The sequence below is a fragment of the Bufo bufo genome, chromosome 2, assembly GCF_905171765.1.
Source record: "Bufo bufo chromosome 2, aBufBuf1.1, whole genome shotgun sequence".
In the NCBI taxonomy this organism is placed as follows: Eukaryota; Metazoa; Chordata; class Amphibia; order Anura; family Bufonidae; genus Bufo; species Bufo bufo.
The window spans coordinates 98,715,481-98,738,103 of NC_053390.1; the positions used below are offsets into that span (position 1 = coordinate 98,715,481).

At 43.5% G+C, this 22,623-nt stretch overlaps 1 protein-coding gene across 4 annotated transcripts in view; it reads right to left on the reverse strand.

Annotated features, from left to right (window-relative positions):
* SGTB (small glutamine rich tetratricopeptide repeat co-chaperone beta) overlaps nt 1-22,623 on the reverse strand; it is an 85,845-nt gene that overhangs the window by 21,884 nt on the left and 41,338 nt on the right. For all 4 annotated transcript variants that reach the window (XM_040421344.1, XM_040421346.1, XM_040421348.1 and 1 more), the window contains exon 5: nt 19,629-19,728. In XM_040421344.1, coding sequence (XP_040277278.1) covers nt 19,629-19,728 — 100 coding nt within the window. The remainder of the gene's footprint in view (nt 1-19,628; nt 19,729-22,623) is intronic.

Genomic DNA, 22,623 nt, shown 5'->3' on the forward strand with positions numbered 1-22,623 from the left:
TGAGTGTGATATGAGGGCCCGACGTCCACAGGTGGGGGTTGTGCTTACAGCCCAACACCGTGCAGGACGTTTGGCATTTGCCAGAGAACACCAAGATTGGCAAATTCGCCACTGGCTCCCTGTGCTCTTCACAGATGAAAGCAGGTTCACACTGAGTACATGTGACAGACGTGACAGAGTCTTGAAACGCCGTGGAGAACGTTCTGCTGCCTGCAACATCCTCCAGCATGACCGATTTGGCATTGGGTCAGTAATGGTGTGGGGTGGCATTTCTTTGGAGGGCTGCACAGCCCTCCATGTGCTCGCCAGAGGTAGCCTGACTGCCATTAGGTACCGAGATGAGATCCTTAGACCCCTTGTGAGACCATATGCTGGTGCGGTTGGCCCTGGGTTCCTCCTAATGCAAGACAATGCTAGACCTCATGTGGCTGGAGTGTGTCAGCAGTTCCTGCAAGACGAAGGCATTGATGCTATGGACTGGCCCGCCCGTTCCCCAGACCTGAATCCAATTGAGCACATCTGGGACATCATGTCTCGCTCTATCCACCAACGTCACGTTGCACCACAGACTGTCCAGGAGTTGGCAGATGCTTTAGTCCAGGTCTGGGCGGAGATCCCTCAGGAGACCGTCCGCCACCTCATCAGGAGCATGCACAGGCGTTGTAGGGAGGTCATACAGGCACGTGGAGGCCACACACACTACTGAGCCTCATTTTGACTTGTTTTAAGGACATTACATCAAAGTTGGATCAGCCTGTAGTGTGTTTTTCCACTTTAATTTTGAGTGTGACTCGAAATCCAGACCTCCATGGGTTGAAAAATTTGATTTCCATTTTTTTATTTTTGTGTGATTTTGTTGTCAGCACATTCAACTATGTAAAGAACAAAGTATTTCAGAAGAATATTTAATTAATTCAGATCTAGGATGTGTTATTTTTGTGTTCCTTTTATTTTTTTGAGCAGTGTATATATATATATAGTATGTGAATTCCGGCAGCACTCACCCTAGAGATTATCCGGTGCAAGCGTCTCGCCTTTGACAACAGGCTTGTATATTCATAGAAAATCAACGCAGCACTCTTCTTGTAAAAACGCAGTGTCTTTATTCACACATGTGACACAAAATAAGCAACGTTTCAATCCCCTTCCGGGATCCTTCTCAAGCCAAGTGCACAGACCAACAACATGCTGGCATCTAAATACATATCCAGCTTTTCAATACATGTGTACAACATCATTTAATCAAGTGATTACAATTAGTGACAGCAGATACAAAATCAAGTGTTCTTTTTTTTTAAAAAATCGATCCATTCCATTCCACTATTTCCAGTGTCTTCTTATATTGTGATCTTGGTATATATTCTCATACATCTATATATATATAAAGTGCTTGTGCCGATAAGGTGTAGCTTTACATTGAAGTATACATAAACAATCGCATATTATAAAAAGTGCAAGTGCATTTTAAAATCACAATAAAATCACTTTGGCTATAATAAATTCATCAATTCATCAGGATAGAGAGACGCGTGCTGCAATTGAATGCAATTCATCCAACTTGTTATTTTTTTGAAAAAACGCATGGTGTGAACACCACCCAACTGCAGGGTACAAAAAAAATAATTTAAATTACATTTTTTTTTTTTTATATCAACGCTCATGCCGATGTTATCTCTTGAGGTGCGGATCAGTCCGCACAGTACTCTAGTAGCGTGAGATCGTGTGGCGCATAAATTGCGCATACGATGACCATTTCTCCCCCCAGGAAAAAATTGTTATATGGAATCATCTTCTATTCTCATATTCTAATAAATTATATCTTTCTATTGCACTACACCTCAACGCACTAAAAATACATGTGCAGTCACTCATCCACATCACATAGACAACGCTTCCCCACAAACAAACGCATGCTTGAGAGTCGGTGTGAATTACCGTCAATACCCGCATGCGGCATTGTGTATACTTCCCGTCTAAATCAAGTGTCGCATAAAAAAAAAATTTGCCCATATTCATCATCCTGCAGGACGCCTCTCTCATCCCATGAAACTCCATATCTGTAATACAGAAAAAATATCATTTTTTTGCAAAAAATTCTTAACTGGTCTATACATTCAATGTAATAATGTGTCTGGAAATCCTGCAATCGGGAGCCAATACCCTCTATCTCATACCCACTGTAACACGATAATCTACACTGCGTGCAGAATTATTAGGCAAATGAGTATTTTGACCACATCATCCTCTTTATGCATGTTGTCTTACTCCAAGCTGTATATGCTCGAAAGCCTACTACCAATTAAGCATATTAGGTGATGTGCATCTCTGTAATGAGAAGGGGTGTGGTCTAATGACATCAACACCCTATATTAGGTGTGCATAATTATTAGGCAACTTCCTTTCCTTTGGCAAAATGGGTCAAAAGAAGGACTTGACAGGCTCAGAAAAGTCAAAAATAGTGAGATATCTTGCAGAGGGATGCAGCACTCTTATAATTGCAAAGCTTCTGAAGCGTGATCATCGAACAATCAAGCGTTTCATTCAAAATAGTCAACAGGGTCGCAAGAAGCGTGTGGAAAAACCAAGGCGCAAAATAACTGCCCATGAACTGAGAAAAGTCAAGCGTGCAGCTGCCAAGATGCCACTTGCCACCAGTTTGGCCATATTTCAGAGCTGCAACATCACTGGAGTGCCCAAAAGCACAAGGTGTGCAATACTCAGAGACATGGCCAAGGTAAGAAAGGCTGAAAGACGACCACCACTGAACAAGACACACAAGCTGAAACGTCAAGACTGATTTTTCTAAGGTTTTATGGACTGATGAAATGAGAGTGAGTCTTGATGGGCCAGATGGATGGGCCCGTGGCTGGATTGGTAAAGGGCAGAGAGCTCCAGTCCGACTCAGACGCCAGCAAGGTGGAGGTGGAGTACTGGTTTGGGCTGGTATCATCAAAGATGAGCTTGTGGGGCCTTTGATGATGGAGTCAAGCTCAACTCCCAGTCCTACTGGCAGTTTCTGGAAGATACCTTCTTCAAGCAGTGGTACAGGAAGAAGTCTGCATCCTTCAAAAAAAACATGATTTTCATGCAGGACAATGCTCCATCACACGCGTCCAAGTACTCCACAGCGTGGCTGGCAAGAAAGGGTATAAAAGAAGAAAATCTAATGACATGGCCTCCTTGTTCACCTGTCCTGAACCCCATTGAGAACCTGTGGTCCATCATCAAATGTGAGATTTACAAGGAGGGAAAACAGTACACCTCTCTGAACAGTGTCTGGGAGGCTGTGGTTGCTGCTGCACGCAATGTTGATGGTGAACAGATCAAAACACTGACAGAATCCATGGATGGCAGGCTTTTGAGTGTCCTTGCAAAGAAAGGTGGCTATATTGGTCACTGATTTGTTTTTGTTTTGTTTTTGAATGTCAGAAATGTATATTTGTGAATGTTGAGATGTTATATTGGTTTCACTGGTAAAAATAAATAATTGAAATGGGTATATATTTGTTTTTTGTTAAGTTGCCTAATAATTATGCACAGTAATAGTCACCTGCACACACAGATATCCCCCTAAAATAGCTAAAACTAAAAACAAACTAAAAACTACTTCCAAAAATATTCAGCTTTGATATTAATGAGTTTTTTGGGTTCATTGAGAACATGGTTGTTGTTCAATAATAAAATTAATCCTCAAAAATACAACTTGCCTAATAATTCTGCACTCCCTGTATATTTAAACCATGCGGTTTCAATGTACCAAGGTGATGTATCCATTTTAATTCACATTTTTTCAAAAGAGTCGTTCTATCCCCCCCCTCTTTTTAACACATTAATTCTTTCTAGGATTGCAAATTTCAGATCTTTTTCCTTATGCTGTTTGTCCGAAAAATGTTTAGCCATAGGCAGATCTTTCCTTTTATCTCTAATAGACTGTCGATGGTTATTTAGTCTCGCCTTGATATCACACGTAGTCTCCCCTACATAGAGTAAGTGACATGGGCACCATAAAACGTATACTACCCACGACGAATCACAAGTCAAATATTCTTTAATCTCAAAACGTTCCCCAGTCTGCGGATGTGTGAATTCCCTGCCCTTCTGCAGATACTTGCAATTCACACACCGCAGACATGGGTAACAACCTGTCCTCTTGGACTTGGCCTGCTCTTGCTGAGGCTTGCTCTACTAAGTGGCTTCTTATTAAGTGGAGTTAAAAAATAAGGAGTTCTAGAGCTGTGTGTGGTTTTGTGGGAGTGATTGCAGGTGGCTGAGTGTGGTTTGCAGCAGAGATCATTGAAAGTTAAGTGTTTGTATTTTTGTACTTGCATTTAAAATCGTTTTTTTTTTTTTTTTTTTTTTTCTCTGCTTAATTAAGGCGAGTGCCTGGGGCAACCAGGTGCTATAAATTGAGCCACTTATACTCTTCAGAGCCTGCTCTTGCTGAGGCTTGCTCTACTAAGTGGCTTCTTATTAAGTGGAGTTAAAAAATAAGGAGTTTAAGAAAAGGAGTTTGGAAACTAAGGTTGGATATAATTTCCTTGTGTGTTGTTGGCTTAATTTTACGTGGTCCTTCAACTACAGCAGACAGGGTCTAAATCTAAATCATTTATACTGTTTTACTTTTTTACTGTTGTAATCCCCATTTAGTATGTGTTGCACAATTTACAACGCAGTCCAGTGCACATCTTGCATGATGTATGCAGTCCTGGAACAGCCGTTCGAGGGTGTATATCTTTGTTCTAGATGTGAGCAAATTACCCGTTTGGAATCGCAGATCGAGTCTCTAAATGGGCAAGTTGCAACACTGAGAGGCATTGATAATTTGCAAAAGAGTTTGCTTCTCACCGAGCAAGCACTCTTTGGGGTAGATGAGGGGGAGGGTGACAGAGAGGAGGCTGAGGAAAGTGAGGTAGCTAGCTGGGTAAAAGTTAGAAAGCGGGGTAGAGGGAAGAGTGCCAGGGAGGCTAGCCCTGATCTGACACACCCCAACAAGTTTGCACGTTTGGCAGATGAGGGGGATGTCAGTTCGGGGACGGCACTGCTGCAGCCAGACACTTCCTCTGCCAGTCAGGGGAATGTCAGCTCCAGTAAGCAGGGAACCAGGAGAGCAGGGCAGGCCAGACAGGTGCTGGTAGTGGGAGACTCCATTATTAGGGGAACAGATAGGGAAATCTGTCACAAAGACCGTGATCGCCGAACAGTGTGCTGTCTTCCTGGCGCTAGAGTTCGACACATCGCGGATCGGGTTGACAGATTACTGGGAGGGGCTGGAGACGATCCAGCGGTCATGGTCCATATCGGAACCAATGACAAAGTTAGAGGTAGGTGGAGAGTCCTTAAAAATGATTTCAGGGATTTAGGTCAAAAGCTGAGGGCAAGGACCTCTAAGGTAGTATTTTCCGAAATACTGCCTGTACCACGAGCCACACAAGAAAGGCAATGGGAGATTAGGGAGATTAACAAGTGGCTCAAGAACTGGTGTAGGATGGAGGGGTTTGGGTTCCTGGAGAACTGGGCCGATTTTTCTATCGGCAACAGGCTCTATCGTAGGGACGGGCTGCACCTCAATGGGGAAGGGGCAGCTGTGCTGGGGAGAAAGATGGCTAGAAGGTTGGAGGAGTGTTTAAACTAGGGACTGGGGGGGAGGGTAATTACGTTATAGGAGGGGAAGATAGTGCAGATAGAGACCGGGGGCAAGGTAATAAGAATGGGGGAGGAATGGAAGGAGGGACTATAACAATTCAGAAGGAAAGGTGTAGGGTAAAAAATATACATAAACCTCTCAAATGTATGTATACTAATGCCAGAAGCCTGACTAATAAAACTGGTGAACTGGAATTAGTGATGTGTGAGGAGGACTATGACATAGTGGGAATAACTGAGACATGGCTGGATGATAGCTATGACTGGGCAGTTAATGTACAAGGTTACAGTCTGTTTAGAAAGGATCGTCAAAACCGGAGAGGGGGAGGGGTCTGCCTTTATATAAAGTCCTGTCTAAAGCCCACAGTCCGAGAAGATATAAGTGAGGGACATGAACATGTGGAGTCACTATGGGTAGAGATACATGGAGCTAAAAACAACAATAAATTACTAATAGGAGTTTACTATAAACCACCTAATATACCAGAGTCCACAGAAAATCTACTACTAAACGAGATAGACGAGGCGGCAAATCATAATGAGGTGGTTATTATGGGGGACTTCAACTACCCAGATATAGACTGGGAAACTGAAACTTGTATATCTCATAAGGGAAACAGGTTCGTGGCTATAACCAAAGACAATTACCTCTCCCAACTGGTTCAGGACCCGACTAGAGGGACGGCCATACTGGACTTAGTATTAACCAATAGACCTGACAGAACAACAGACGTGCAGGTCGGGGGACACCTGGGAAATAGTGACCATAAAGTAATAACCTTCCAATTATCATTCAAAAGAGCGTTTCTACAGGGAGGAACAAAAATACCAAACTTCAAAAAAGCTAAATTTAGCCAACTAAGAGAGGCCATAGGGCAAACTAACTGGGACAAAGTCCTCACAAATACAGACACAAAATGGGATATCTTTAAAAACATCCTAAAAACTCATTGTCAGAGGTACATACCGTATGGTAATAAAAGGTTAAGGAACAAAAAGAAACCAATGTGGATAAATAGAACTGTAAAGAAAGCAATAAATGACAAAAAGAAAGCATATAAAACACTAAAACAGGAGGGTTGCATGGAAGCACTGAAAAACTATAAGGAAAAAAATAGAACATGTAAAAAACAAATAAAAGCGGCCAAACTAGAGACCGAGAGATTAATTGCCAAAGAGAGTAAAACCAACCCTAAAATGTTCTTCAATTATATAAATGTTAAAAAGTATAAAGCTGAAGGTGTTGGCCCTTTAAAGAGTAATGCGGGGGGAGTCGCAGAGAGCGACGAGGAGAAAGCAAAGCTGTTAAATATTTTTTTCTCCAATGTATTCACTGAGGAAAATAAATTGTCAGATGACATGCAGAATGCAAAAATAAATTCCCCATTAAAAGTGTCCTGTCTGACCCAGGAAGAAGTACATCAGCGGCTTAAAAAGATTAAAATAGACAAATCGCCAGGACCGGATGGCATACACCCCCGTATCCTAAAGGAATTAAGTAATGTCATAGCCAGACCCTTATTTCTGATATTTGCAGACTCTATACTGACAGGGAATGTCCCACAGGATTGGCGCGTGGCATATGTGGTGCCAATATTCAAAAAGGGGCCAAAAACAGAGCCTGGAAACTATAGGCCGGTAAGTTTAACATCTGTTGTGGGTAAACTGTTTGAAGGTTTTCTGAGAGATGCTATATTAGAGCATCTCAACGGAAATAAGCAAATAACGCCATATCAGCATGGCTTCGTGAGGGATCGGTCATGTCAAACTAATTTAATCAGTTTCTATGAGGAGGTAAGTTCTAGACTTGACAGCGGCGAATCAATGGATGTCGTATATCTGGACTTCTCCAAAGCATTTGACACTGTACCGCATAAAAGGTTAGTATATAAAATGAGAATGCTCGGACTGGGAGAAAACATCTGTATGTGGGTAAGTAACTGGCTGAGTGATAGAAAACAGAGGGTGGTTATTAACGGTACACATTCAGATTGGGTCACTGTCACTAGTGGGGTACCTCAGGGGTCAGTATTGGGCCCTATTCTCTTCAATATATTTATTAATGATCTTGTAGAAGGCTTGCATAGTAAAGTATCAATTTTCGCAGATGACACTAAACTGTGTAAAGTAATTTACACTGAAGAGGACAGTATACTACTACAGAGGGATCTGGATAGATTGGAGGCTTGGGCAGATAAGTGGCAGATGAGGTTTAACACTGATAAATGTAAGGTTATGCACATGGGAAGGAAAAATGCAAGTCACCCGTACATACTAAATGGTAAAGCACTGGGTAACACTGACATGGAAAAGGATCTAGGAATTTTAATAAACAGCAAACTAAACAGCAAAAACCAGTGTCAGGCAGCTGCTGCCAAGGCCAACAAGATAATGGGTTGCATCAAAAGGGGCATAGATTCCCGTGATATGAACATAGTCCTACCACTTTACAAATCGCTAGTCAGACCACACATGGAGTACTGTGTACAGTTCTGGGCTCCTGTAAACAAGGCAGACATAGCAGAGCTAGAGAGGGTTCAGAGGAGGGCAACTAAAGTAATAACTGGAATGGGGCAACTACAGTACCCTGAAAGATTATCAAAATTAGGGTTATTCACTTTAGAAAAAAGACGACTGAGGGGAGATCTAATTAATATGTATAAATATATCAGGGGTCAGTACAGAGATCTATCCCATCAGCTATTTATCCCCAGGACTGTGACTGTGACGAGGGGACATCCTCTGCGTCTGGAGGAAAGAAGGTTTGTACACAAACATAGAAGAGGATTCTTTACGGTAAGAGCAGTGAGACTATGGAACTCTCTGCCTGAGGAGGTGGTGATGGTGAGTACAATAAAGGAATTCAAGAGGGGCCTGGATGTATTTCTAGAGCGTAATAATATTACAGGCTATAGCTACTAGAGAGGGGTCGTTGATCCAGGGAGTTATTCTGATTGGAGTCGGGAAGAAATTTTTTATTCCCCTAAAGTGGAGAAAATTGGCTTCTACCTCACAGGGTTTTTTGCCTTCCTCTGGATCAACTTGCAGGATAACAGGCCGAACTGGATGGACAAATGTCTTTTTTCAGCCTTATGTACTATGTTACTATGTTACTATGTTACTTAAACAAAGTCTGCTGGACCTGTTTTTTCTGTCCCTCTACCTCAGTTCTCACCACTCGGTCTTTGATGTTTCTGGAGCGTTTATATGACATCAAGGGTGGTGCAGCGAAGGCCGAAATCGCAGGGAATCCGCTCCTCAATGCACCCCAATATGAACGCACAATCCGCTCCACTGACGGACTTAGCTCATGTTGTTACAAATGGTATCCTCTCTGTATTAAGTTTCATTTTGCCCTTCAAAAAGTATCACGAGTTACTTGATCAGCTTTCATCCTATTCTCCTGAATAACCTTTTTAGGATAACCTCTTATTTTAAATGAATTTTCCAATTTTTTTAAGGCGCCTTTCGCGTGCTCTTCATTATCTACAATTCTTTTTACCCGCAGCATCTGGCCGTATGGTAATGATCTGATCGTTTTGCGTGGGTGCCCGCTTGCAAAATGTTAAATCGTATTTTTATCTGTAGCTTTAATGTTTAAATCTGTAAGTAGGCTCCCATTATCCACATATACCTGTGTATCTAAGAATTGCACCCGTTCACTCGAGGCTGTTAACGTAAATTTTATATTGGTATCCATACTGTTCAAAAAGTCGTGAAATACATGTAGCGAATCGCTGGTACCATTCCAAATAATGAACACGTCATCTATGAATCTCCACCACCCCAGCACATTGCTGAAGTGGGGAGAGTCATAGATGACGCTTTCTTCCAATGATCGCACAAAGATATTTGCATAGGTGGGCGCGACGTTGGAACCCATCGCCGCGCCTACCCTCTGCACGTAATACCTGTCCTGAAAAGCAAAGTAGTTATGCCGCAACGTGATCTCCAGCATATCAAGCAAAAAACTCCTCGCCTGTTCCGTATACTGGGAATATTGTAGCATATTACGTACCGCTTCAAGTCCCTGTTCATGCCCTATTGATGTGTATAACGAGACAATGTCAAAGGACGCCAATATCACACCCTCTGTAACTGAAATCTTTGCAATCTTCTGCAAAAAGTCTCCAGTGTCCCTGATATACGACCTTGCTTCCATCGCAAACTGCCTCAATGCTCTGTCCAAAAAAATTGCAATATTGGACAAGATTGATCGCCTGTCCGAGATGATCGGGCGGCCCGGGGGATCAATCAGGCCCTTGTGGATTTTTGGAAGGACGTATATCAAAGGAGTCACTAGGGACTTCACTACCAGAAACTGTGCTAATTGTGCATCTATTATGCCTTCATTTAAGGCCCCGTTAACTTTCTCCTCAATGATTTTCATGATCTCATATTTGGGATTCCTTGACAACGCCTCATACGTATCATTGGCAGACAGTTGTCTGTTGATCTCCTGGATGTACTTGGGGGTGTCCATCACCACAACCGTTCCAATGCATCCATTTCAGCTTTAGAAACATTAGGTCGTGTCAAATTTTGACCACATACGTTATCTTTGAGCTGTACAATATCCCTTTTCACTGATTCCATAAATGTCTCGAGAGCATGTGAATTAATTACAGGTGTAAAATCGCTCTATATAAACAAATCAAATTGCTTCAAGGTCAAATTTGACTGTACGTTATTATCTGCATCATGGGGTCCCATGGGTCTGGAGTCACACCACACCCTCAGCTTCAATGTTCTGAAGAGGTGGTGTAAGTCCAGATCCAACTGGAACCAGTCCATCTTTGCCTGTTGACAAAATGTCAAACCTCTATTCAAAATTTTGAGTTCATGTTCATCAAGTATATGTGAGGATATATTTACCACTATATTGTTCATTTCTTTCTCAAGACCTTGGATGTCGTATTGCAAGAAGTCCTCTGTGGCTTGCTGCTTTCTGGATCTTCCATGTCGGCGCCCACCTCTTCTTGTGTTTTTGAACTGAGGGGAAGCGCCATAGCGCCTCCTAAAAAAGGCTGGTTGTTATCCACCTCATACTTCGTTTTTTCTTTTTCGGTTTTATTCCTACTTGGATCCTGATTATTTTTTAGTAGTGGTTCTCCCATTCACATTCTCCATGTTCCAATTATACGTATGTCCAATAGTGTAATCTTGCTGGTCACGATACCATTTACTTCTTTTAGTTTCTTCCAGTTCACCCCTCATTCTTTTCAGAAAGACATTCTGTTTCTCAAGAAAAGCACTACAATCTTCCATTAACATTGCGGTTTTCAAGGATTCCTCTACATGTATCATTTTAATTTTCAATACTCGCAGATCCTTTTGCAAATGTTCGATATTCAGAAGAATGAGATCAAGTGCATATTTATTAGAGATCGCCTCAAAGCGTGCTCTATATTCTGAGAAACGAGGCATCGCCCTCCACAGTTGCCATAATCCTTTAAACATCATTATCATTGTATGAAAACACATGTGTGCCGTGCTCCATGCTCATATAGGATTTACCTTGTAACATTCAATTCCACGGTGCGGTGCAACGCCTTTTAAGTCGATATCCAGTATGTGAATTCCGGCAGCACTCACCCTAGAGATTATCCGGTGCAAGCGTCTCGCCTTTGACAACAGGCTTGTATATTCATAGAAAATCAACGCAGCACTCTTCTTGTAAAAAACGCAGTGTCTTTATTCACACATGTGACACAAAATAGGCAACGTTTCAATCCCCTTCCGGGATCCTTCTCAAGCCAAGTGCACAGACCAACAACATGCTGGCATCTAAATACATATCCAGCTTTTCAATACATGTGTACAACATCATTTAATCAAGTGATTACAATTAGTGACAGCAGATACAAAATCAAGTGTTCTTTTTTTTTTTAAATCGATCCTTTCCATTCCACTATTTCCAGTGTCTTCTTATATTGTGATCTTGGTATATATTCTCATACATCTATATATATATAAAGTGCTTGTGCCGATAAGGTGTAGCTTCACATTGAAGTATACATAAACAATCGCATATTATAAAAAGTGCAAGTGCATTTTAAAATCACAATAAAATCTCTTTGGCTATAATAAATTCATCAATTCATCAGGATAGAGAGTGGGATGCTAAAGTTTGGGCAACCTTGTTAATCGTCATGATTTTCCTGTATAAATCGTTGGTTGTTACGATACAAAATGTCAGTTAAATATATCATATAGGAGACACACACAGTGATATTTGAGAAGTGAAATTAAGTTTATTGGATTTACAGAAAGTGTGCTATAATTGTTTAAACAAAATTAGGCAGGTGCATAAATTTGGGCACCACAAAAAATAAATGAAATCAATATTTAGTAGATCCTCCTTTTGCAGAAATTACAGACTCTAAACGCTTCCTGTGGGTTCCAATGAGAGTCTGGATTCTGGTTGATGGTATTTTGGACCATTCCTCTTTACAAAACATCTTTAGTTCATTCAGGTTTGATGGCTTCCGAGCATGGACAGCTCTCTTTAAGTCACACCACAGATTTTCAATTATATTCAGGTCTGGGGACTGAGATGGCCATTCCAGAACGTTGTACTTGTTCCTCTGCATAAATGCCTTAGTGGATTTTGAGCAGTGTTTAGGGTCGTTGTCTTGTTGAAAGATCCAGCCCCGGCGCAGCTTCAGCTTTGTCACTGATTCCTGGACATTGCTCTCCAGAATCTGCTGATACTGAGTGGAATCCATGCATCCCTCAACTTTGACAAGATTCCCAGTCCCTGCACTGGCCACACAGCCCCACAGCATGATGGAACCACCACCATATTTTACTGTGGGTAGCAGGTGTTTTTCTTGGAATGCTGTGTTCTTTTTCCTCCATGCATAATGTCCCTTGTTATGGCCAAATAACTCAATTTTAGTTTCATCAGTCCACAGCACCTTATTCCAAAATGAAGCTGGCTTGTCCAAATGTGCTTTAGCCCACCTCAAGCGGCACTTTGTGCTGTGGGCGGAGAAAAGGCTTCCTCTGCATCAGTCTCGCATACAGCATCTCCTTGTGTAAAGTGCACCGAATAGTTGAACGATGCACAGTGACTCCATCTGCAGCAAGATGATGTTGTAGGTCTTTGGTGCTGGTCTGTGGGTTGACTCTGACTGTTCTCACCATTCGTCGCTTTTGTCTATCCGAGATTTTTCTTGGTCTGCCACTTCGAGCCCTAACATGAATTGAGCCTGTGGTCTTCCATTTCCTCAATATGTTCCTAACTGTGGAAACAGACAGCTGAAATCTCTGAGACAGCTTTATGTTTCTTTGCCCTAAACCATGATGGTGAACAATCTTTGTCTTCAGGTCATTTGAGAGTTGTTTTGAGACCCCCATGTTGCTACTCTTCAGAGAAAATTAAAAGAGGAGGCAAACTTACAATTGACCCCCTTAAATACTCTTTCTCATAATTGGATTCACCTGTGTATGTAGGTCAGGGGTCACTGAGCTTACCAAGCCAATTTGAGTTCCAATAATTAGTTCTAAAGGTTTTTGTCACCGCCAGTTCTGTGAGAAGGTCTGGCAGACGTTCTTCTCTACCTCTTGTATGATGTTCTTTGTTTTGGTCTCACTTTCTCATCTCCTTTCCTTCTGCCAGGTGTCACTTATTTAGACATAATCGTCTTCCTTTATATTCCCTCCCATACTGCCTCACTTTGCGGTTTATACTACTTCCTGCATGAAGTGTTCACTGCTGGAGGCTGCGTCTGCTGTTTGCTCAGATAAGTCCTTTACTTTATTGTGTTTGCTTGCTGGCTTGATTCTAGGTGGCCCCGACTCCCTCCGTATTAAGTGCAGGGAGCCGGTGGTCGTGTCCCCTCACTATTATAGGGTTTTAAGGTGTCACACAGGCTTAGGTACGTGGGCATGCAATCGCCTACCATCGAGACCCTTGTATGTGCATAGAAGTCAGGGAGAGCTCTTAGGGTTTTATAGGGCTCACCTATATCCTTAGTTTGGGATCAAGCCAGTAGCTCGTTTATTTATAAGTTCAAGCTATCTGCAAATCTCATCCATGACATTATAAACCGCCATAACTGTCTTAAGCATGGATCCGGTTTCAGCCTTGATTGACCGCATGCAAGGTCTTTCGCTGGAGGTAGCAGATCTCCGTAAAACTGTGCCTCAGTTTCAGGTGACCGGTTCTGCTGGCGTTCATGGAGTTTGTTCCGAGCCTAAGATCTCGCTTCCGGATACGTTCTCCGGGGGTAGCGAGAATTTTGTTCGCTTTAGAGAGGCTTGCAAACTCCATTTTCGACTACTTCCCCATTCCTCTGGTGATGAGGAGCAGAGGGTGGGGATCATCATCTCGCTGCTCAGGGATAATGCTCAGTCTTGGGCCTTTTCGCTGCCGGTGGGGGCACGGCCCCTCCGATCGGTGGATTAATTTTTTGTAGCCCTGGGGCAGATATATGATGACCCGGATCGTATTGCTCTGGCTGAATCTAAACTGCGTTTTTTATGCCAGGGTAAACTGTCCGCAGAGATATATTGTTCTGAATTTCGGAGATGGGCAGCTGATACTGGTTGGAATGATGCTGCACTCCGAAGTCAATTTTGCCATGGTCTTTCGGAAAGATTGAAAGATGCATTCGCTTTTCATGAGAGACCAGTCTCGTTAGAGTCAGCCATGTCTCTAGCTGTTCGTATTGACAGGCGTCTTAGAGAGAGAGAGAGGAGACTACTCTTTCCTGTCATATTCAGCCCAAGGACAGTGGGGCTGTCTCATTCAGTGCGCAGGGGTCTCAGTCTGTCTCAATCCCCTCTGAGGAGGAGGCCATGCAACTGGGTTTGCTTGCCTCTGATAGTAGAGGATTCAGCTCTCAGAGGAGGGTCTGTTTCTGCTGTGGGGGTATAAATCATTTGGCTAATGTTTGCCCCTCTAGGAGATTCATTAAGTTTTCTGAGGGAAATAGAAACAAAACAAAACAAAAAAAAAAACCTCTAAAAACTTTCCATTTGCTACTATTGGCAAGGTTGATGCGGAAATTGAAGGTTTGCCGTTTGCTTGTAGTTCCCGTTTTCTCCTACCTGCTAGGGTGGCGCTAGACAGCAAGAACATTGTCTGTGAGATTTTTGTAGATAGTGGAGCAGCTGTCAATCTCATTGATAATCAATTTGCAACAACGCATGGTTTCCAAGTATGCACTTTGGAAAAGGATATACCTGTTTTTGCTATAGATTCCGCTCCACTTTCTCAAAGATTTTTAAAGGGCATAGTTCACAATATCCGTTTGACTGTGGGTGACGCTCACGTTGAGGATATGTCATGTTTTGTCTAAAGCGGATTACCTACTCCTCTAGTGTTGGGGCTACCCTGGCTCACTAAACCCAATAATCCCACCAATGATTGGCAAGCAAGGCAAATAAATGGTTGGAGTGAGTTTTGCAGAGAGAATTGCCTCACGGCATCTCTTTCAGAGGTTTCTACCAAGACTGTGCCATCTTTTCTCTCTGAATTTTCGGATGCGTTTTCCGAGAGTGGTGTCCAGGAGTTGCTCCCTCACCGGGAGTACGACTGCCCTATTAATCTCATCCAAGGCGCCAAGCTGCCAAAATCACGTCTATACAATCTCTCCCAACCTGAAAGGGTCGCTATGCGTACTTATATCTCTGAGAGCCTGAGAAAGGGACACATCCCACCCTCGAAGTCACCTGTTGCCGCTGTTTTTTTTTTTGTTAATAAAAAAAGATGCTTATTTAAGACCTTGTCTGGATTTCAGGGAGCTGAACCGTATCACGATTCGTGACCCATACCTGCTTCCTCTGATCCCAGACCTGTTTAACCAGATTGTTGGGGCTAAAGTTTTTTCTAAGTTGGATTTAAGAGGGGCATACAACCTAGTCAGGGTCAGGCAAGGGGACGAATGGAAGACAGCGTTCAATACCCCTGAGGGTCATTTCGAAAATTTGGTTATGCCCTTTGGTTTGATGAATGCTCCGGCCGTCTTCAACATTTTGTGAACAGCATTTTTTATCATTTAATGGGGAAATTTGTACTGGTGTATCTAGATGACATTTTGATTTTTTCTCCTGATTTCAAGACTCATCGGGACCACCTATGTCAGGTCTTGCTGATTCTGCGGTAGAATAAATTGTACGCTAACCTGGAAAAATGTGTGTTTGCGGTTCCGGAGATTCAATTTCTTGGTTTTCTTCTCTCCGCTTCTGGTTTTCGGATGGACCCTGAGAAGGTCCGCGCTGTGCTTGATTGGGAGCTTCCTGAGAATCAGAAGGCGCTGATGCGGTTTTTGCCAATTATTACAGAAAGTTCATTTTGAATTATTCCTCTGTTGTTAAGCCACTCACTGATATGACTAAAAAGGGGGTGGATTTTTCCTCGTGGACGGTAGATGCGCTTAAAGCCTTTTCTAGTATTAAAGAGAGTTTTGCTTCCGCTCCCATTTTGGTACAACCTGATGTCTCTCTACCTTTTATTGTTGAGGTGGATGCTTCTGAGGTAGGTGTGGGTGCGGTCTTGTCTCAGGGTCCCTCTCCTGCCAAATGGCGACCGTGTGCCTTTTTCTCAAGGAAACTATCATCTGCAGAGAGAAATTACGATGTGGGAGATAGGGAGTTGTTGGCCATCAAATTAGCTTTTGAGGAATGGCGCCATTGGTTAGAGGGAGCCAGACACCCTATTACCTCGTTTACCGACCATAAGAATCTGGCCTACTTGGAATCGGCCAAGCGTCTGAACCCGAGACAGGCCAGATGCTCTTTGTTCTTTTCTAGGTTTAATTTTGTGGTTACGTTCTGCCCTGGGGTTAAAAATGTGAAGGCGGATGCCCTGTCACGTTGTTTTCCGGGAGGGGGGAACTTTGAAGACCCGGGTCCCATTTTGGCTGAAGGGGTGGTCGTCTCTGCTCTTTATCCTGATTTGGAGGCAGAGGTTCAGGCAGCCCAGGCAGAGGCTTCTGATATTTGTCCTCCTGGGAGGTTGTTTGCGCCTCTCGCTTTACGACACAAGGTTTTTAAGGAGCGCCACGATACTGTCCTTGCTGGGCACCCGGGGAGTAGAGCCACAGTGGATCTCATTGCTTGGAGATTCTGGTGGCCGGCTCTTCGTAAGACGGTTGAGGGTTTTGTGGCAGCCTGCGAGACCTGCGCTCGTGCCAAGGTCCCTCATTCACAGCCATCGGGTTCTCTCCTCCCGTTGCCCATTCCTTCCCGTCCTTGGACGCATCTGTCCATGGACTTCATTACGGACCTGCCTCGTTCCTCAGGGAAGACTGTGATTCTGGTGGTAGTGGACCGTTTTAGCAAAATGGCACATTTCATTCCCTTTCCTGGGTTACCCAATGCTAAGACGCTGGCGCAAGCGTTTGTTGATCATATTGTTAAATTGCATGGCATCCCTTCAGACATCGTTTCTGATAGGGGCACGCAATTTGTTTCCAGATTCTGGAAGGCCTTCTGTTCTCGCTTGGGGGTTCGGTTGTCATTCTCTTCTGCTTTTCACCCGCAGTCGAATGGTCAGACCGAACGTGTCAATCAGAATCTGGAGACATATCTGCACTGTTTTGTGGCGGAGAATCAGGAGGATTGGTATTCTTTTTTGTCCCTTGCTGAGTTTGCTTTAAATAACCGTCGCCAGGAGTCCTCTGATAAGTCACCATTTTTTGGTGCATATGGGTTTCATCCGCAGTTTGGGACATTCTCTGGAGAGGGGTCTTCTGGTTTACCTGATGAGGAGAGATTTTCCTCGTCTTTGTTATTTATTTGGCAAAATATTTAGGGTAATCTGAAGAGGATGAGTGAGAGATATAAGCGCGTGGCGGATAAGAGACGTGTGCCTGGTCCGGACCTGAATGTGGGTGATCTGGTGTGGTTGTCTACAAAGAATATCAAACTGAAGGTTCCCTCCTGGAAGTTGGGTTCTAAGTTTATTGGGCCTTACAAGATCTTGTCCGTCATCAATCCCATTGCCTTCCGTCTTGATCTTCCTCAGACTTGGAAGATCCATAATGTTTTTCACAAGTCCCTATTAAAACCTTATGTCCAACCCACTGTACCCTCCTCTTTGCCTCCTCCTTCGATTTTTGTTGATGGTAATCTTGAATTTCAGGTCTCTAGGATTGTGGATTCTCGCATTATCCGCGGTTCTCTTCAGTACCTCGTTCATTGGGAGGGTTATGGTCCTGAGGAGAGGATGTGGGTCCCAGTGGCGGACATTAAGGCCACTCGTCTCATCAGGGCTTTCCATAGGTCTCATCCTGAGAAGGTGGGCTCTGAGTGTCCGGAGTCCACCCGTAGAGGGAGGGGTACTGTCACCGCCAGTTCTGTGAGAAGGTCTGGCAGACATTCTTCTCTACCTCTTGTATGATGTTCTTTGTTTTGGTTTCACTTTCTCATCTCCTTTCCTTCTGCCAGGTGTCACTTATTTAGACATAATCGTCTTCCTTTATATTCCCTCCCATACTGCCTCACTTTGCGGTTTATACTACTTCCTGGATGAAGTATTCACTGCTGGAGGCTGCGTCTGCTGTTTGCTCAGATAAGTCCTTTACTTTATTGTGTTTGCTTGCTGGCTTGATTCTAGGTGACCCTGACTCCCTCCGTATTAAGTGCAGGGAGCCGGTGGTCATGTCCCCTCACTATTATAGAGTTTTCAGGTGTCACACAGGCTTAGGTACGTAGGCATGCAATCGTCTACCATCGAGACACTTGTATGTGCATAGCAGTCAGGGAGAGCTCTTAGGGTTTTATAGGGCTCACCTATAAGCTCCTGAGTTTGGGATCAAGCCAGTAGCTTGTTTAGTTATAAGTTCAAGCTATCTGCAAATCTCATCCATGTCAGTTTTGGAATCAATAAAATGACAACAGTGCCCAAATGTATGCACCTGCCTAATTTTGTTTAAACAATTATAGCACATTTTCTGTAAATCCAATAAACTTAATTTCACTTCTCAAATATCACTGTGTGTGTCTCCTATATGATATATTTAACTGACATTTTTTATCGTCAACCAACGATTTATACAGGAAAATCATGACGATTAACAAGCTTGCCCAAACTTTCGCATCCCACTGTATATATATATATATATATATATATATATATATATACACATACATACACACGTGCGCACAGTGTTTGTGTTTGCAATTAGCTGCGCACGCCTATGGGTTTGGCACGTGCAGGCGCCATCTTGGGATCGAGGGTTTCCTGCTGGGCCCACGTCCAGGGCTGCTGGGGGCATAATGGGGGCTAATGAGAGGCATCATGGGGGTTAATGAGGCATATGGGGGCTTATGAGGCATATGGGGGCTAATGAGGGGCATAATGGGGGCTAATAAGGCATATGGGGCTAATGAGAGGCATAATGGGGGCTAATGAGAGGCATAATGGGGGTTAATGAGAGGCATAATGGAGGCTAATGAGGCATAAGGGCTAATGATGGGGGCTAATGAGGCATAAGGGCTAATGATGGGGGCTAATGAGGCATTAGGGCTGAAGATGGGGGCTAATGAGGCATAAGGGCTGATAATGGGGGCTAGTGGCATAAAGGCTATATATATATACGCGCGGTGTGTGTGTTTGTGCTTTAGGGTGCACACCCTAATGAAATAGGCTGCGCACGCCTATGCACCGCACCTACACTAAACTCCCCAACAGTGCAAGTGTAGATGATGGCAGGTGCAGTGTATGTGAATGGTGGAGACATCACATGGAGGTGATTTGCCTGGTCACATGACCCTCCATCAGCGGCCATCTTATGGACAAGACCTCACAGTAGACAGCATAAAAGACTTAGCAAACAAGGAGGCATGCCATATAAAATATATAAAGTGGCACAGAATTTCAACAGAGGCCATATAGTAAGTTCCATATAGTCATCTTGAAAACATTGGTCATATAGTCATCTTGAAACACATTGATCAGCAGTAACCTAAGCGTGGTCAACCCCTTTAAGGACTGTAATTACATGAAATGATACAATATAGAAGACTACTACCTGTTGCAGTAATATACAGCATTGTTCGGATCCAATTCTACAGCCTGTGAGTAACAATCCAATGCAGCATCATAGTTCTGCTCCTTCATATAATTATTTCCTGGAATGAGAAAGATTATTATTTTATCATTAGATATATGCACAAGCCCAGCATATACTGTATGTGTATGGGGGAATCAGGAGAGAAGGAGAGATATCTGATGACAAAACGAGTGGTCATTGGTATTGAGGGTATGGAAGGTGTATGGGCACCTGAAGGCCTGTGATATACCAGCTAACCAATGGACTGGCACAAATATCCACAATGCTCTGGTAGGGCCTCATGCACACAACCACAGCAGTCAATAGCCATCAGGGGCATAGCTATAAGGGGTGCAGAGGTAGCAGTCGCTACCGGCCCAGGTGCTGAGGGGGCCCTTGTGCCACATAAGAAGTGCATGCTGGGAAGGCTCTGTCATAGATTTTGCCCTGGGGTCCAGAATCTTCAAGTTATACTTCTGGCTGGAGAGAAGGGGTTAGGTTAAGAATTTGGCATTGGGGGGTCCCATCTAAATTTTTGCCTCAGGCAGCATGAAGGCTATGTGCACCCCTGTCCCTTGTGACAAAGCACTGAGGGAAGGGGGCCCAAGCTGAACTCTTTAGCTACACCCCATGCACACAATTATTTATGCAGTAAAATTGTGCAGTCATTAGCTGGATGCCATGACTGAGGGTGGCTTGCCCGCATGCGACCACGTCAGGCTGTACCCTTAGACATAATGAAGAGCTGGGTTATTGGAGAGAAAGAAGCCAATACACTGTTAAAGGGGTTGTCCCATGATTGATGCAAAAAAAAATGAAAATCAGACATCATATAGAACATGACAATCTCTTTCCAACAAATCTAGAACCAGTCCTGTACCTCACATGGATCCAGAGATCTCCCCATTCATTGCTCCGATTTCTCTGCTAGAGTTATGTCAGGCTGGCAGCTTAGGGGCTGTGTCATTTCTCAAGGGGCATGTCCTTTCTACTGTAGCTTTTTCCCTGTAACTGCCACAGCTTCTAAAAGAACATATGGCTGATGACAGCTAGAGATTTGGAACTAAGCGTGTGCGACCACCTCAGTGATGTGGACAAGAAATAAGGAAAAGGACAAACAGCGGGTGGCGCTATAAAGATACATTTTATTGAATAACGCAGTGGCTATACTACATTTTTAATTACATACAATTACAAAAGTATTTAGATCCAGGTGTTGGTTTTAAAAAAATGTAGAATATTTTTGTGGCACAACCCCTTTAATTGACATGACCCCTTAAAGGTTTTAGGCAGACATATTTATCTGTATGCCTTTTCTGTGAATATGGTGTATGAATCATACCTCTCTCTCGCTCTCTGAACTTGCTAGCCCTTACAGAAACTTGGCTTCAACCCTCTAACACTGCTTCCCCTGCTGACCTATCCTATGGTGGACTTCACTTCTCCCATACCCCCAGACCTGATGACAGACATGGTGGAGGAGTAGGCATACTACTTTCTCCACAGTGGTACATTTCAGGTCATTCCCCCTGTACCCTCTCTCCCTGTACCCTCTCTCACATTCCCCTCTTTTGAGGTTCACACCATTAGACTCTTCCATCCATTCCCCCTGAGAGTTGCAGTTTCCTATTGTCTCCCAGGCTCCCCCCACCAATTTCTGGATCACTTTGCAGCTTGGCTTCCTCACTTCCTATCTTCTGAATCACCATCTCTTATTATGGGTGATTTTAATATCCCCATTGATGATCCTATCTCCCCATCAGCCGCTCACTTTCTCTCTTTAACCTCCTCTCTTGGCCTATCACAACTTACTTCCTCTGCCATGCATGAACAGGGCAATATACTTGATCTAGTCTTCTTCCGTCATTGCTCAGTCTCAAAATTTAGTAACTTATCCTTCCCACTTTCTGACCACAATCTTCTTTCATTTACCATAAAGACCTCTCACTTTTCTCATGGCAAGCCTACTTTTCACACTTACAGAAACCTACATACCATTAACTGCCAGCAACTTATTAAAAACCTACAACTAGCTCTTACCCCAATCACTTCCCTCCCCTGTCCAAACTTGGCTGCCAATCATTACAACCAGACCCTCAAAACCACCATAGATGAAGTTGCTCCAATATCAATCCGTCACTCTTGACACAGAACACGGCAACCCTGGCACACACCTGAAACACGTTTTCTACAGTGCTGCTCCAGATGTGCAGAAAGCGAATATCAGCAGACTTCCGCCATTATAAATTTATGCTCAAAACATATAATTCGGCTCTCAACATTGCCAAACAAAAGTACTTCGCCTCTCTCATCTCCTCACTCTCAAATAACCCAAAACGACTCTTTCACACTTTTTATTCCCTTCTAAGCCCTAAAGTTCCAGAACCTGTCACTGACCTCTGCTCTGATGCCATAGCCACTTACTTCAGATACAAGATTGGCAGTATCCGGCAAGAAATAATCTCCCAGTCCCCAAATAATTTCAATCCTCCTCCCTCCAATTCCTCCACATGCTCTCTCTCTCCTCTTTTGACCCTATAACAGAGGAAGAAGTCTCCAGGCTGATCTCTTCTTCTCGACCCACAACCTGTAGCAGTGATCCTATTCCCTCACACCTCCTCCAGTCCCTCTCCCTGGCTGTCATCACTCACCTAACCACAATTTTTAACCTCTCTCTCTCTTCTGGTATCTTTCCCTCCTCTTTCAAACACTCTACTATCACCCCACTACTAAAGAAACCATCTTTTGACCCGACCTGTGCTGCTAACTACAGACCTGTTTCTAACCTCCCTTTCATCTCTAAACTCCTTGAACGTCTTGTCTACTCTCGCCTAATAAGCTATCTCTCTGCAAACTCTCTTCTTGACTACTTACAATCTGCCTTTCGCCCTCTTCACTCTGCAGAAACTGCCCTTACTAAAGTGTCTAACGATCTCCTAACAGCAAAAAGAAATGGTGACTATTCTCTACTGAT